Source organism: Electrona antarctica (genome assembly GCF_951216825.1).
Source record: "Electrona antarctica genome assembly, chromosome: 16".
NCBI classification, from domain to species: Eukaryota; Metazoa; Chordata; class Actinopteri; order Myctophiformes; family Myctophidae; genus Electrona; species Electrona antarctica.
The window spans coordinates 27,683,658-27,700,735 of record NC_136797.1 but is presented as its reverse complement, the minus strand read 5'-3'; the positions used below and the strand labels follow the sequence as shown (position 1 = coordinate 27,700,735).

The 17,078-nt window shown below is 43.7% G+C and overlaps 1 protein-coding gene across 8 annotated transcripts in view; it reads left to right on the top strand.

The window, feature by feature from the left end:
- The window catches only part of LOC306940033 (putative E3 ubiquitin-protein ligase HERC1), an 84,248-nt gene that overhangs the window by 52,902 nt on the left and 14,268 nt on the right, over positions 1 to 17,078 (top strand). For all 8 annotated transcript variants that reach the window (XM_079524938.1, XM_079524944.1, XM_079524939.1 and 5 more), the window contains exons 49-67: positions 460 to 512; positions 970 to 1,173; positions 1,900 to 2,059; positions 2,395 to 2,656; positions 3,205 to 3,433; positions 4,505 to 4,767; positions 5,870 to 5,994; positions 6,523 to 6,650; positions 6,955 to 7,188; positions 7,449 to 7,576; positions 7,778 to 7,977; positions 8,752 to 8,866; positions 9,572 to 9,703; positions 10,294 to 10,392; positions 11,533 to 11,706; positions 13,109 to 13,393; positions 15,630 to 15,695; positions 16,165 to 16,290; positions 16,736 to 16,874. In XM_079524938.1, coding sequence (XP_079381064.1) covers positions 460 to 512; positions 970 to 1,173; positions 1,900 to 2,059; positions 2,395 to 2,656; positions 3,205 to 3,433; positions 4,505 to 4,767; positions 5,870 to 5,994; positions 6,523 to 6,650; positions 6,955 to 7,188; positions 7,449 to 7,576; positions 7,778 to 7,977; positions 8,752 to 8,866; positions 9,572 to 9,703; positions 10,294 to 10,392; positions 11,533 to 11,706; positions 13,109 to 13,393; positions 15,630 to 15,695; positions 16,165 to 16,290; positions 16,736 to 16,874 — 3,122 coding nt within the window. The remainder of the gene's footprint in view (positions 1 to 459; positions 513 to 969; positions 1,174 to 1,899; positions 2,060 to 2,394; positions 2,657 to 3,204; positions 3,434 to 4,504; positions 4,768 to 5,869; positions 5,995 to 6,522; positions 6,651 to 6,954; positions 7,189 to 7,448; positions 7,577 to 7,777; positions 7,978 to 8,751; positions 8,867 to 9,571; positions 9,704 to 10,293; positions 10,393 to 11,532; positions 11,707 to 13,108; positions 13,394 to 15,629; positions 15,696 to 16,164; positions 16,291 to 16,735; positions 16,875 to 17,078) is intronic.

The following is a 17,078-nucleotide window of genomic DNA, read 5'->3' as shown; positions in this document are numbered from 1 at the left end:
GTATTTTAAGGTCCTATACAGTGATTGCAATTTGGGTTCGTTTGGAAGCTGTCATTGTGATTTTTGCATTTTTGAGTGGTGCAACCACTCCAAGGAACAGCAATATCCCTATGTCCTAACCTATGTGACTATGTTTAGAGTACCAGTAGGGGTGCTGTTGTGCTAGAAACAGAGAGAGAGAGAGAGATAGTGTTGCACTGTTGCCTGCTAGAGAGAGAGAGAGAGAGAGAGAGAGAGAGAGTTGTCTGCTAAATGCTAATTCCCCCACACAGTAACTCTGTAATTTCTCGACTGTTTCGGACACGGGACGGCTCGCCGGATCCGAGCTGGCACCCTGGGCCTGTGAGTCTGGAAGTTCCAGGGACCCACCGGGGGCCCCCACATGGAGTTGCACCACTCAGTTCACACGGGTGTGATTTAAAATATATATATATATATTCTGTGCTTCCTCTTCCTTAGGATGAAAGGTCTAACGTATGATTTGATTGGCCAATTGGACAGCACCTCTGATGGTAAGGAATCCTCATTTCATCCCGCTCTATATTGAAATGTGAATGTAGTCGGGCTGGGCAAAAATGTATGACTTCTAATCAATATAACGATTATTTCAAACTTGCCATGATTATTAATGAACCATTATATTAAAAGAAAGGTGAAAGTAGCAGATCTACAAGCTCACAATGTGTCGCATTGCAGCGTGTGGTGACAACCCTGCTTCTTGATTGTTGAAGATTAACCCATTTCGACCCCATTCTAAAAAAAATTAATAATTCATGTTGCTATAATGTATACACTAGCAACAACTAAAATGACACTCCGACTAGAAAGGAATAACAACGTAATGGTGTTACATGACCGGTTATTATTAGTTCTAAATATCGGTTTCAATATGATATTTTCTGTGAATTGCATCTGTAATTTAAGCTAATAAATAATGTGTTTTTTTCCCCTCTCCCCTTTTCACCTCAGATGACTGGGAGATGGGTCAGCAAGATGACAGTGACACAGACAAGCTTACAGGACTGGAAGACTTTGGCGTCTTGCTAAGACCGTTAGGGCTGACTGAAAAGAAGCAGATTCCAGATCCCATCCCTTTCACAGAGCCAGACCCCCTGGGAGCTCTGGTCCACCACAGCTCCACAGATAATCACACCAGAGCACTGGTTCCTAAAGGTACCGGATGCTTATTGCTGCCTGCTGTCAGGCACAAACCCCCGTGCCTGACAGGAACGTTTTATGGGTATTGTTTACCGTAAATGTATGTCCTACTTCGTTATATAACAATGTTGTGCAAAAGTAACGACAATAGCTGATCTGCCGTCGCGTCGAACCTATTTAGCCCATTTTGACCTGAGATCAGATTCTAAAAATGTCTTCTACATCTTGACAGTTTTCTGAAAAAGCTATGTTTCTATGTCGGTGGTTCTTCGATTTTTCAAAAATAGCAGACCTACAAGCTCGTAGCGCGCCACTCGGTGGCACACTATGTGCTTGTAGATCTTCTATTTTTCAATAGCTAAAGCATAACATAATGCTAACACCAAAAGGGGTTCCCTCCCAAAATGGGTTAAGAAGAGCTTATGACAAAATAATAACTACATTGGATCCATTGGAACGCCATACAAGGTTTCCACCTGACAGTGATGATGCGATTATGCTAGTTATTACTGTTATTCTTTTGGTGAGACCACATACACGTACAGTAGTAGTCCACCAGGGCTCTGTACTCGGCTAAATCGTTGCTCCAGATTAGGGACGCTAGGGTTAAATCATGTGAGTGCTTGTATTGAATTCTAATTCCCGGTGCTTGTCTTTGCAAACTGTTAATTAAGTATTCAATCAATCAATTAATCTATGTTGTTGAACATTGTGGTAAGGTGTGTTTTGCTCCTTGTCCAGGCACTGAGCAGAAGGGCTCTCCTCCAAGCTTAGGGGAGCAGGCCGCATCTCTGAAAGACTTCCAGGACAGACTGAAGGCTTTGAAGAGAGTCACATCCACAGCACAGATACTGCTAGCTTACAGCATGGTCATGAAAGCACTATCTCAAACGGCTTCCAGGTAATTTGGAGCAGTTTACCGTATAATACCGCTACTTTGTTTTACTATCTTAACCCATTCTGGGCGGGAACCCCTTTTGGTGTTTTAAACATTATTATGTTATAATTTAGCTATTGAAAAATAGCAGATCTACAAGCTCATAGCGCGCCACCGAGTGGCGCGCTACGAGCTTGTAGGTCTGCTATTTTTGAAAAATCGTGAAAATATTTATTTCAGAAAACTGGAGGATTTAGAAGATTTTTTTTTTTAATTTTGAGGTCAGGCCTAAATGGGTTAAAGTTGAGAATTATCCTTTTGATATGATCTCAATAGTTTTTTCCATCTCCCTACGCCAGTGCATCAGCATCTAGTCAAACCAGTGGGCTGGAGGCTTTGGGTCTGGCAGATATTCGGATCCTAGTGCGATTGATGTGCCTTGCAGTGGCCGGACGGACCCATACCAGCATGGATAATCAGGGCTGTAAGGAGCAGAGTGTACGGAGCCTGTCTGTAGACCACAGCAGCTCCACAATCATCAGCTTCCTCAGTTCAGCCATCGGCAGCCTGGTGTCTCAGAATTCTACTGCTTATAGAGAATTGATGGACATCTGCACTCAGGTCAGACTCATGTTCTGGAATGTAATGGAAATGATGGAATACCCATATTTCTATGCAAATATATATATATTTTTTTAATTAATCTACTTTTAAAAGAATATTATCCACTGTTACAAAGTTAAATGGTGTGATTATATAGCGTCTTTATCCAAAGTGTCTTACAATGTGCATTACCCATCACCCATTCACACATACACTGACGGCAGAGGAAACCATGCAAGGCACCAACTTGATCGATTTTTTTAAATACCTTTTACATTTGTGAAAATCTCAAAGTGCTACAATAGGCACAGGGCTTAAAGTTCTCAGTCCTGGGGACGGATTTCAGTCCTGAGGATTTCATAGGGGTCATTTAATGAGATCAGTGCAGATTTGCAAAAAATCATTTTCAGTCTTGGGATTTTCTTTTTGCTTTAAGCCCTGTAGGCAATTGCATAAAAAATAATGATGTGCCATATGGATTATTGGTGACCCATTTAGAATGACTCTTATTAACTGTCGGATGACAACTACAAGAGATGAAACTGAGGCATGGTTACTTCCTGTAGGACCTGATGGCGGCGGCCACTGGGATGAACATTGGGGCAATCGGCGACCCTCAGCAGAGAGGTCGCTTGAGCTCCAGTCTAAAAGCTGGACTACAGGGGACACCGCACAAAGACTACAAGGACCAAACCACTTCTACCTTCCTGGTCACTCAGAACCTGGTGGCGCTGCTTACAGAGAAGGTCACTCCCTACCGCTACACCCCAGACAGGACTGACCATGAGGCCAAGGGTAAGAGGCCACCTCATGAAGAAAGGCACTTTCAGTTTCAATAATAAACGCAGGTCTCGTTGAAAATGAACTATACAGTTGGAGGCCATCGATATTGTCCTTTTCTTTTTGCTGAGGTTTGCGTGATCTGCGCAAAAGGACAGTTAACCCATTTTGGGGGCGGGAACCCCTTTTGGTGTTTTAAACATGTTATAATTTAGCTATTGAAAAATAGCAGATCTACAAGCTCATAGCGCGCCACCGAGTGGCGCGCTACGAGCTTGTAGGTCTGCTATTTTTGAAAAATCGTGAAAATATTTATTTCAGAAAACTGGAGGATTTAGAAGGATTTTTTAAAATTTTGAGGTCAGGCCTAAATGGGTCAAATGATAAGGGACAATATCGGTGGCACCCAACTGTAGGCGTGTTAAATCGCTTCACGCTTGAAAGGCCCTTTCGGCTGAAACGATGGATTATTTTCCTCGTGATTACTCCTGCGATACGATAGCGTTTTCGATTGAATAATCAAGAAACGCCGTTTTTTTTTCTTCAAATTAATGTGTACGATAATAACGATAATAACGATAATAACGATAATAACGATAATAACGAATTGTTTTATTTTTATTGACTTCATTGATTAATCTAATTAACCACTTTTTCCCTATGTTTTACTTTGTCGTACAATGGTGTCACACACAAATAGTTAAAATAGCTGATGTACTGTACAAGCTCACAATGTGCTGCGACATGTTGAGAGCTTGTAGATTACTTTGTTAAAATAGATTCCATTCTTTTTTTATCAATTAACTGTTAGTTTTATGAGTGCACAATTGCACAAGTATTTTTTATTTTAGGAATGGACTTTTTTTTTTTAGTTTTTATTTAGTCTTCGTTTACATTTATTCAAATATTATGAGGAAAGCCTTGATTTATAGAAGCTGAAGGGGGTAGGATGAAAGAATGCCTGACAATCGGATATTGTTTCCCTTTTTATTGATTGGCTATATGACTTTTGACTGCTGGAAGTAACCATTATGAACTACCTGTAGCTGTAGTCGCACTGTATAACCCTCTGGTCGTGTTTCATAGATCCAGGTGTCTGTGGGATGCCTCCTCCTCCCCCGTCACCCATGGGAGCCAGAGTGGGTCCGCTGGAGCTGGCCAACGCGCTGGCAGCATGCACGCTCTCTGCACGGCTGACCAGTAAGCACCGTCAGTGGGCGGCCCAGCAGCTGGTGCAGGCCCTGGCCGCCTCCGAAAGAGACAATCCTTCTCGGCCCCAGACCTACAGTGACGTAGCAGGAGACCTGCGGAAATGTCCTCTGAAGAAACTGGAGGGACACCATGGCAGGGTGAGGTGTCGTTTTCTTGAGGATTTTAGGTCGTCGGTTCAAATTCAACACTCATGGAGCAACGTACTGTACCATTGTGTATTTTGTCTATTTATTAACTGCTGCTACTGCTACAGTATGTGTACTTACCATGCACTTCTGTCCCAGTCCAGTGATAATGTCGTTAACATAGTTGATTGATGCGGTAGGTCCCTCTTTCTTGGGGCTGATAAACATTTGCCTGTATTTGGTTTGTTGAAATAGTCATGGCATGAACATTTTCCCAGTGCATACTGCAGGCTTTGTTGACAGATAGAGATAGAGCTCTGGCTCCAAAGATTATTGATTATTTAATGTAGGAAAATACTTTATTCCAAAATCGACCGTTTGTAAAAGGCAAAAAGGCAATAGCTCTATTGTTACAATTCCGTGTACATTTTGATTACAAATACAGTGACTGATGCGTACTGAATTAAGTAATGTTATTTACAGTAGATAGCATGTTGTTTCGAGTAGTAGATGCTATGTTCATTTTTGTTTCAGCTTTCATCCTAGTTTCTTTTCTATATTGTTCTCTCGGCACTTTACAGTATCAGTATGTGACTATTTACCTTGATGTTTGTTGATTAGCATTACTCTGCTCATCCCGATCTTGCACTTGAAAGCCACACTGGATAAGAGTGTCTGCTAGCCTGAAATGGAATGCTAGGCTGAAATGAAATGTATCTGGTGCAGTGTGTTAATGTTGGTGGGATGGTAGACTGTTCCGTCACGAAACCGACACGTTTGTTTGTGCCAGCATGGATGATTAGTCAAAAATCCGAAAATCTGTAATTACGACGACATCAAGGCCCGCCAAAATACATTTTAGACGACTAAATCAACTGTAGATTTAGTCGTCTAAAATTTAGAAATCTTATGATATTTAGTCGACTAAAACTAGACTAACACTAAAACATTACAGGTGACTAAAATGTGACTAAAACCAAATTAAAACTATTCAAGAGACTATGACTAGAAACTAAAATGCTGTCAAAATCAACACTGGTTCCGTGTGTGTCTGTAAAGCAACTGCTTTAACTCCAAACTCTGGTAATAGCCTGGATTGATTTGTTGTGTTTAGGTGACGAGCTGTTCGTGGAACGATGAGCAGAACTTACTGGCTGCATGGTCTCAAGACAAGATGGTGCAACTGTGGCACATCAGCCAGACCACCACCGAACTTCAGACCATGTTCTCCTGCACAAGGTTCCATCTGCTTGATTCCCTTTGGGGCTGCATTGTGTGTGTGTGTGTGTGTGTGTGTGTGTGTGTGTGTGTGTGTGTGTGTGTGTGTGTGTGTGTGTGCGTGTGCGCGTGTGCGTGCGTGCGCGTGCGTGCGCGCACAAAAATGTATAATCATTTTGAAAATCTGTTTTGAGAGATTATAACACACCTATAATATTGATCGGGATAATGTCTTGAATTTGCTTTGGCCAGGATAAATAAAGTGTCCTTGAGCAAGACACTGAACCCCTAATTGCTCCTGATGTGCTGGTCGGTGCCTTGTGTGGTTTCCACCGCCATCGGTGTATGAATGTGAATGGGTGAAGGTAATGCACAGTCTATGTAAAGCGCCTTGGATGAAGGCGCTATATAAATGCACCATTTACCATGCCTCCCAGTAATTGAACATTTATACGTGTAATTAATGTTCTATAAGGAGAACACTGCAACCAAAATCCCCAGTGTTTAGATGTTGCACATTACAATAGCGATACTTTTTCTTCTTTTCAGCCAAGCAGAAAAAGTAAGTGCTGATAAGACATCAGCAGCTCATGTCATGTCCACCATGTTCTGGAGTTCTGGAGGAACCCTGTTTGCTGCTCACCAGAACAAGCTTCTCAACATCTGGGCTATCAACGGTCAGTCTGTCTTTTCATACAGGATAGAGCAACGGTTCCCAAACCTTTTTGGCCATGCACCCCCTGTTACCTCCCGACCTATCTGGCGAACCCCCCCCCCCCACATGGAGATATAAATTGCATGTCACGCACCCCCTAGAAGGAGCTCGCGCACCACAGTTTGGGAACCCCTGGGATAGAGTATAAACAAGTGTAATGATTGAGAACTCATACAGGATAGAGTAGTATAGAAGTGGAATGAGCAGTCAAAATTGGAACAAAAAAAACAACACCACATTTTGACGCTTGTGTTTTTTCTCTTCAGGGTCTCACCATCATTTGGAGGCCCACAGGTCCCGCATCACGGCACTGTGTTGGACCCAGCAGGTCTCCTTACCGTTTGGTACTGGCCAGACGGGAGGAGCCTGCAAGAGCAGCTCCGCTGAGAACCTGCTGGTAGGAAGGCTGGATGGCTCCCTCTGCTGGCTGCAGGTGGTAGTGAATGAGTACCTGCTGCAGGTGGACGGCACTGAGCTCACCCACTGCTACAGGAAGGAAGGTGAGGTCATACAGTACGGAGATGAATGCATTGCACGTGTATGACTCATGATGACTATTTTTATGTATTTGATGTATGTATTACCATGTTTTTTGTTCTTGCTTACTGTAAATCGCTCTGGATTAAGAGCGTCTGCTAAATGCCTAAATTGTAAATTGTATTATAACGATGTTTTTTAATGGCTGTGATGACTTGATCTGGTCGAAGTTTGTCACCATCCCTGTACTTAACGGAAAGCCTCTTCTCCTGACCACTCCCAGCTCCTCAGTGTATAGCCTGGCACAGTAAAGACAAGCCGTTTGCAGTGGGCTACCCGAATGGAAAGATCCTCCTGGCCACAGCAGAGCCCTATGAGACAGAGCAACCTGTAGTGCTGTCAGCCTTCCCCGTGAGTCCACAAAATGCCATTCAATGTATGCGATCAAGTGTAAAATCAGCCATTACGACGCCATCAAGGCCCGCCAAAATACATTTTAGTATTTAGACTAAAACTAAACACTAGAACATTTCAGATGACTAAAATATGACTAACACTAAATTAAGTTTTTTTTTCCAAAGACTATGACTAAATCTAAATTCTAAATCACAGGAGAGCACGAGCACCCTCAAGTGGGATCCCACGGGCCACCTGCTGCTGTCGACGGGCCGGAGCGAGGTGGTGAAGATCTGGGCTCGCTCCGGAGGCTCCTGGACCACCATCCACTCCCTGTTCCACACCAGTATGGTCACCGTCACGGACTGGTGCCCAGTCCCCGGCAGAGCTCAGAACCCCAGGCTCATGATGGCCGTGTGAGTATACTGTACATATTATGGCAGTGGTTCTCAAAGTCCTTCCCAAAGGGGTCCTTGAGGGAGTTCCAGGGGGTCCCCAGCTAAATGATAGTTTGGAACCAAATGGACCCTTATGGGTCTATAACTCTGAGAGTGTACAAATGGAACCAAATGGACCCTTAACGGCTCCATTTGGGGTCCATTTGGTTCCATTTGTACACTCTCAGAGTTAAATTAACATTGGTTTTACAATATAAATTGGGGGTCCCAGAGATATAAATGTCATTAAATGGGGGTCCGTAGACTAATGCATGTCAAACGGGGGGTCCTTGAAATTAAACGGGTTGAGAATCACTGCTAGAGCCGTAAAAATCTTCTCTTATGGGGGTCCCTGGCATATCTTATCAAATGGGGGTCTGCGGGCTAATTAGTGTCAATTCGGGGGTCCTTGACATGAAAAGGTTTGGGAATCACTGACATACACGGTACATATCGCACCGAATCTCTCTCATCTCCATGTTTTATTTGATTTGGCCCTATGTTTCTTTTCTGCTCCTCCGATTGCCATCGCCTGTGTTGTTTGGTTTGACCTACTGTATATAATATATCTATGTGTTGATGAACAATAGATAGTTGGATTTCCAATAGTACATCCAGCCCTTGATGCTGGGGTGCCGTGCAATGCAGGCAGACATGTTTCACTCTGGTAGGCATTTTTATAATGTCTTTGGTATGACTCGGCCAATGTATCCATTCATATTCTCTCTCTCTCTCTCTCTCTCATTTTAACAGGGGCTGTCAGAATGGTGGGGTGCATGTGTGGACGCTGCCACAGGGAGGCACTAGTGTGTCATTACCCAAAATCCAGAGCAGATCCCCCGGTCAGGACAAGGGCAGTGGTGCTAAGGTCAGTCTGGTTCTGACTCTGAAACTCCCTGAGACTGACTTTAGATGTTTAAAAGGTGCTATGCAGATCCTCGTACTGTCCTGTCCTACCAAGGTGGGAGGACCAAACATCTACTGCTCCTCCAAGACGGAATCCCTGAATTACAATTAATCCCGGTTTTAATGGATTAAAATAAGAGTGCAGTGTATTTTAATTCTAATTACTTTATTTTTCTAGTAGCTTTGGTATCTATATATCTATATCTATGTATATCCATCTCTCTCTCAGTGTCACTGTTGCGCAGCCTAACACACAGACACACACACACACACACACACACACACAAGGGAGGAGGGCTTTTACAGTACAGTACTACAGCACAAGTACAGTACAGTACTTGTGCACCACTCACTTCAGACGGGTCTGATTTTTCTTTCTTTGTGGCTTTGGCACAGGTGAATATCATTTCACTATACAATACATACTGTACATAGTCAGGGTGGACAGCGCTTCAGATTCTTCACATTTAAAATGCAACATAATTCTCACTGTTAAACACACAATCGTGCCATGACGCTGTGTGTGTGTGTGTGTGTGTGTGTGTGTGTGTGTGTGTGTGTGTGTGTGTGTGTGTGTGTGTGTGTGTGTGTGTGTGTGTGTGTGTGTGTGTGTGTGTGTGTGTGTGTGTGTGTGTGTGTGTGTGTGTGTGTGTTGCCTTGCGTATAGTGTGACAGCGCTGTGTGTGCGTTCACACTGAACGGCCACATCACGGCGGTGAGGACCCTGTCGTTTTGCCCCAGCGGGCTGGCTCTGGCGTCTGGAGGAATCGGAGGTCTTCTGAACATCTGGTCTCTCAAGGTAACGTTCACGTCTTCTACCATGCGTTCCACTGTTGATTTTGGCAGCAACTTTTGATTTTTGTTTTGTAGTCATAGTCTCTTGAATAGTTTTCATGTAGTTTTAGTCACATAGTCACCTGGAATGTTGTCTAAATGTTGACTAAAATGTATTTTGGCGGGCCTTGATACCGTCGTAATGACTGATTTTACACTTGCTGAAAATAGCGTTGTGAGCTTGTAGATCTGCTATTTTCAGCATGCAACCAAGCTTAACAAAACTTTAATCCGACCTTGCGAGTAGAAAACCAATGTTTACATCGAGAGATGAAAAAGAAGGGTTGTCCTCACACTTTGTATCAGCTCCCAGGAAACTGTATTAAGTAACAACGTTTCGACCCTTACGGTCTTTATCAGGTATACAGTACATCGAGAGATGACCCTCTGGACTGAAGCTACGTGTCACCACACAATCACTTCCGGTTCAACTAGGCCCAAAGAGCGTATGATAAAGAGGGCCATTATATTGGGTTTATCTGGCAACGGCTCTGAGTTTAGCCACCAGGTGGTGGCATGTAATTAACCAATCCATCCTCTTTCTGCTTCTTCTAGGATGCTTCTGTCTTACAAACAGTGACAGGACTGGGTTCATTAGTCAATATTACCTGGATACCAAATGTGGGAGTGGTCGTATGTTCGGGAAGGTCAAAGGTACGTTTTCTTTTTCCTTCTTCTGTATAACTAATTATTTCAACCAATCTGTATCTTAATACAGTATATCTAGTACATGTGCAGTGGTTGGAGGTTGTCTCCCTACTTTTCCACTGACACAAGTAGACCCTAGTGTTGGGAAGGACACGTACTGGTACACAAGTAGACCCTAGTGTTGGGTAGGACACATACTGGTACACAAGTAGACCCTAGTGTTGGGTGGGACACATACTGGTACACAAGTAGACCCTAGTGTTGGGTAGGACACGTACTGGTACACAAGTAGACCCTAGTGTTGGGTAGGACACGTACTGGTACACAAGTAGACCCTAGTGTTGGGTAGGACACGTACTGGTACACAAGTAGACCCTAGTGTTGGGTAGGACACGTACTGGTACACAAGTAGCCCATAACCCATTTAGACAGTTTTCTGAAAAAACAATGTTTCTATATCAGTGGTTCTCAAACTATTTCATGTCAAGGACCCCAAATATTATATATAATTGGCTGCCTACTCCCATCTGAAAATATGTTGTTCCAGGGACACCCCCGGAAGCAAAGATTTGCTCTTAAAGAATTTGGTGAACGATAAAAAAAAAGCACAGCACAGAGTGAGCTTGTAGATCTGCTATTTTTAAATAGCTAAAGTACAACATAACGCTTAAAACACCAAAGGGATTCCTGTCCTGATTCCTGAATGGGATAAGTGCCAAGCAGGAAATCAATTATGGATTGCAGCTTCAACATACATAAACATCTCCAGAAGAATTACATTCTTTGACATTCTTTGACAAAACCGAGCTTGAAATATGTTCTATTATGTATTGTAACCTCTACTTGAAATCTTAACGCCTAGTTTTATACTGTAATAAGACAATCTATGGCTCATGACTCAAAGCTCTGGGCATTTATAGTCAACCAATCAAAGCAGTGAGACATTATTGACGCCATGTCAGCCGCTAGACATTCCAGGAGGTACAGCATGAGCCAAGTGGCTCCCAGCCTGTGAGACGGTCCAAATGAAGTCCATGAGTCACCCAATCTGACTCACGGGGATTGTTTTACACTGTATAAATTAGGCTTGGTTGTTGTACAGTGTAGATTGATGAAATAATTGCCCTGTCATTGTGTCTTCCCCAGGATGTTCTGCTGATCTGCTGCAGCCAAGACTGGATTAGCCAGAACCATGTTCTGGCCTCTTGCCGCACGGTCCTCAGGACCCAGGGGATTCTGGGTCTGAACCGAGCCCCTTGCTTGGCTGTCTTACTGGAGAGGCTGGCTTTACTACTGCAGGAGCAGTACAACTATGAACGAGTTAGTACCCACTTAACCACTTATTACTTAGTTACTTATTACTTAATTAACCACTTAAACCGGGTTCCCTCAGGGCTCTATACTTGGTCCGGTAGTATTTCCCTCTACACCAATTCTCCTTGCCGTAAACGGCCAATCTACAAGCTCACAGCCAATCTACAAGCTGCGAGCTTGCAGATCGTCTATTTTCGTCAGGATTCATGCGGTTGAGGCACCTGTGGTTTGTGTTGATTTGCCTGCTTTTAATCAGGCACTCCTGGAAGTACTGTATCTTGACATTAGCCGGTGGGGTTAATGTACTGTATGTGAGAACATACATTTCTGACTAGGGTCGAACCTGACATGCCAGCTCTCTAGAACTAGAGACTGAAGCCTCAAACATAACACAATGTACACAAACGCAAGCACTTCAAGCTGATGCAAGCTCTTGTGCACGCGTTGTTGCATTGTGCACAAGTGTTGCCTGAAAATCCCAAACGCGCTGTAAGCGTGTCGAGCGTTGCAGGTAGGGTTTCTGTCTGCTTTCTTTGTATCGCAGGCTGTAGTTTCAACCAGTTCATAAGAGTGCATGTGTATAGTACTGTATAGTACTGTATGTGCACCAGAGATATGCAAGATGTGTGGGTGGCAGCTCGGCATTGTGTGGTTTGTGGTTCAAGCTTAAGAAGACGATGTCAAATAATCCAATTCCTATGCATATTTCAGATTTCATTTCCCACATATATATTGTTCTGTGGAAGGAAATGAATACAACAGATTGCATTTCATCCTCATGTCACCCTCACACTGTGGGGGGAGCTATGATGTACAGTATGCTTCTACTCAGTGGTGTAAAGTAACCAAGTACATTTACTCAAGTACTGTACTTAAAGTAACATTTTGAGGTATTTGTACTTTACTTGAGTATTTCTAATTTCCAATACTTTCACTTCTACTCCACTACATCTCGGATCCAAATATTGTATTTTTACTCCACTACAATTACATGAAAACCTTAGTCACTAGTTACTTTGTAGATTCAGATTATCATTACAAAACATACATTAACCACTTCAGCCCCATATACATTTTGGGTTTTGGCCAATTTAAAATTGCTGATCTACAAGCTCACAATGCGTTGCATCGCAGCTCGTAGATCTGATATTTTCAAAAGATGTTTATTCATATAAAAACTTGAATTTGGACATTCTTCATAATGAGTACTTTTTACTTTAGTACTTAGTACATTTTGATGCCAATACTTTTGTACTTTTACCCAAGTCAATTTAGAAAATTCCAGGCTTCTATATAGACAGTATTTCTACATTGATACTTTTACTTACAGTAAGTACTTTTCCCACCACTGCCACAGAGCCATGTGACAGCTGGTGACATCTTACTGTATGTGTGTCCTCGCTTGCAGAGCCATGTGACAGCTGGCGACCAGCTGGTCCACAGTGCCTTCTTGCAGAGCTTGGCCTCGCTGGCGGTGGGCTTGTCTCTGGACCAACAGCTGTGCTGTTACCCGCTCCCTCCTCACCACGCCGGCCCCGAGACCACCCTCTGTCCGCGAGAATGGAGCTGGCTGGCCGCCTATGCCACCACCGTCCGCAGTGCTGAAGCATTCGCCAGGGGGTCTACCTTCCCAGAGTCCTTCAGTGTTCCTGAGTTCCAAGAGGCAGGTGCCATGGAGATCATCAAGCCGCTAGTGAGTTATGAGAACTTCCTATGTATGCACTATTAACTCAATTTGTTGTGTGTGAATATGCAACATATAGGGTCCACATTTTGGACCCAATCAGGGTCCGTGTTCCGGGGTCGAGTCGTTCCGGGGTCGAGTCGTTTCCTGGTTGCAACCCATTTTTTTCACCCAGTGTCAATTATCTAATGTAATCCTGGGCGCTACACTTCCTCTGCCAACCTGTGGGGGCAGGAGAGTTTCCCCAGCCGGACGTAGCGCGTGGAAGGAGGAACACGTTATTCCAACCAGTTCCTTTCCCCTCCATCAGGCGCCCTGGCTGACCAGGGGGAGGTAGTTTAGAGACCAGGATTACTGCATGTTTTTGTGAGGGTAGAACATGCAAACTCCACACAGAAAGGCCCTTTCGCCAACCCCGCCTCGGGTATGGGCACTGATGAGGAGGAGGGAACACGCCCCCAGCACCCACAGCATCCCCAGCGGGAATCGAACCCAGGACCTTCTAGCTGTGAGGCGACATAACTACATGACGTCACATTTTTTGATACGCTGATTGGCTGAAGGGGTAGTCTGTCAACGCTGTAGTCCCGCAGCCAACCATGCATTAGCAGGGTCAAGACTCTTCCGCACAAATGGGTGGAAATGCGATTTCAAGGGGGAGCGGTTAACCAGGCTACGAAAATCCCAGGAGTGGATAGACTGGATCATATAATTCATACAATCATTGGGAGACACTCCCGACATCTGCGTTTCCAATTGTATTTTCTACAACTTTATCCAATCAAGGGTTTATCTTGACGTCACTTTTTGGACGTCAGGAGTGGATAGAGTTGATCATATAATTCATACAATCATGTAATTGTGAGATCTAAAGGTCAGATGTTCTTTGACGAATGAACCCTAATAAATCATGTTTGTGGGCAAAAGGCGCCGCTGGGATTTGAACCCAGGATCTCCTGCTTACTAGGCAGGCGCTTTAACCAACTAAGCCACGGCGCCGTTGTAATAAATCATGTTCTATCCTATATTAAAATGATCTACTGGGAGGGCTACGGCCACGTCACTCTGACTCAGACATGACCTGAAACAAACCTGATACACCCACATATAGGCATGTCACTCTGACTCAGACATATCCATAAACAAACCTGATACACCCACATATAGGCATGTCACTCTGACTCAGACATATCCATAAACAAACCTGATACACCCACATATAGGCATGTCACTCTGACTCAGACATATCCATAAACAAACCTGATACACCCACATATAGGCATGTCACTCTGACTCAGACATATCCATAAACAAACCTGATACGCACATATAGGCATGTCACTCTGACTCAGACATATCCATAAACAAACCTGATACGCACATATAGGCATGTCACTCTGACTCAGACATATCCATAAACAAACCCAATACGCACATATGACATATGTCACTATGACTCAAAAATAACCATAAACAACAAACCCGATATGCCCTTATATATGGAGATCCGGTTGTCCAGGCTAGTTGAGCCCTGCATCACGGGCGGTATTTAAATACCTGCGGTTTGGAACAGGCGTCAAAATAACGCAATGATTTATGTAACGGAACTACTTTTTGTGTATGTCTGATATAGCAAATATCAGACATACAGTGCATCTCACAGTAGATCAGGGGTTCTCAACCCGTGGGTCGCGACCCCTCGGGGGGTCGCCAAATTATTTTAGGGGGTCCCCAAATTATTTTCAAAAAAAAAAAAGATTTTTTAATTTTTTAATTTTTGCTATGAGCTTGTAGATCTGCTATTTTTCAATAGCTAAATTATAACATAATGCTTAAAACACCAAAAGGGGTTCCCGCCCAAAATGGGTTAAGGTTATTGTAGCTGTCAATTTATATTGGGGGTCGGGAGGGGGCGGGGCGGGGGTCCCGAGACATTGCCAAAACATTTCCGGGTCCCCGGCCAAAAACGTTGAGAACCCCTGCAGTAGATGACTGACATCATAATCTAGCCTCAATAGCCTGGGATACCACCAGACGGACACACACACACACACACACACACACACACACACACACACACACACACACACACACACAGTCGTCATAGACACAGTCAGTCATCAGTCATTTCTGTGCCTGAAACCTGAATATATGCTGACAATGCGTTGCTCACTGTGTGTCTATTATAATGCTGTGTATACAACACTATACAGTAATGTCACGTGATGTCATTTCTTCCTTATAGGATAATAGCAAGTGGAGTTTCAGGATGGATGAACAGCTGATGTCATGGGCCACCACCAGACCTGAGGTAATACCCAGCTGTGCTGATACACCATGTGACCCAATGTGACATGCCCTCATTTGGTTTCATATTGCAATATGGGGATTATTCACTCACGTGGTTCCAGGCTTGATAAAACACACTGCTCTATTTATTCAAGGACACTCTTGGGACATCTATTCCAAATAATGTTCCTTTTCGTTTATTAAAATGATGACTTAACCCAACAGAAGAATTTATTTTCTCCACTGCAAAAATAACCTGAATATAAATTCAAGTCTTTGAGGGTGACATTTTCACATTATTTCCATAGATATAGAGCACAAACCTAAAGAATACTAAAGTAATCAGTATAACATAAACCTTAGTGTCCCTTGTGGGGAGAACATTTTGCTGACAATATTCCATTTTCAGCCTCGCAGGTTTGCAGCCTTTTGACTTACTGTAACTATTTAGAGTTTGTTAATGTATTGGTTTATTTTATATTTTTCCCCAGGACTGGCAACAAGGGGGAAAGAGTGATGTGTATCTATGGGGGAACGGGCGTTATGGACATATGACGGATACAGGGACCAACTTATTGCTGCCAACACTTGTCCCCTCTCTCTCCCAGACCAAACAGGTACAGTGCACCAGTGATGCTCAACCTTTTTCATTTCAATGAGCGCCAGTTTGAAACGGGACCTTTTGGTAACTTTTGTGTGCAACTTTGAGGACCCGTTTGGTTCCTAACTATGAAACATTTAGCTGGGGGCCCCCTGGAAGCCACCAGCTCAGTGGGCTAGTGGTCAGAGTGAGACTGGGAGGTTGAGTCATAGCAATAGCTATAAAAAAACGGTACCCATGGACTCCCTGCTTGGCACTCAACCCTTGGCATCAAGGGTTGGAATGGGTGTCATTTCCTGTGACATTTTTACATTTCTTTACTCTATAGTGGCGTCCTACTTTCCGGTGCCTTCATTTAGCCATATCTAGATATTTAAATTGTTTTTTTGTTTTTAAAGTGACCTCTGTTGTCTATGTTGCTATTTATTCATACCATGTAAATATGCGTTTTCGTCTGCCAGGTGGTGTGTGGTCAGAACTGTACATTCTTGGTTCTGATCAATGGGACAGCATTGGCTGTTGGAGAGGGTCAGTATGGCAGACTGGGCCTGGGGAACTCTGATGATCTGCACACGCCCACCGTCATCTCTGCCCTGCAAGGTTAACACATCAACACTCACTCCTTTTTCAACAAGCAAACCGCTACAACACGTTTCCATTATTGTGTGTGTGTGTGTGTGTGTGTGTGTGTGTGTGTGTGTGTGTGTGTGTGTGTGTGTGTGTGTGTGTGTGTGTGTGTGTGTGTGTGTGTGTGTGTGTGTGTGTGTGTGTGTGTGTGTGTGTGTGTGTGTGTGTGTGTGTGTG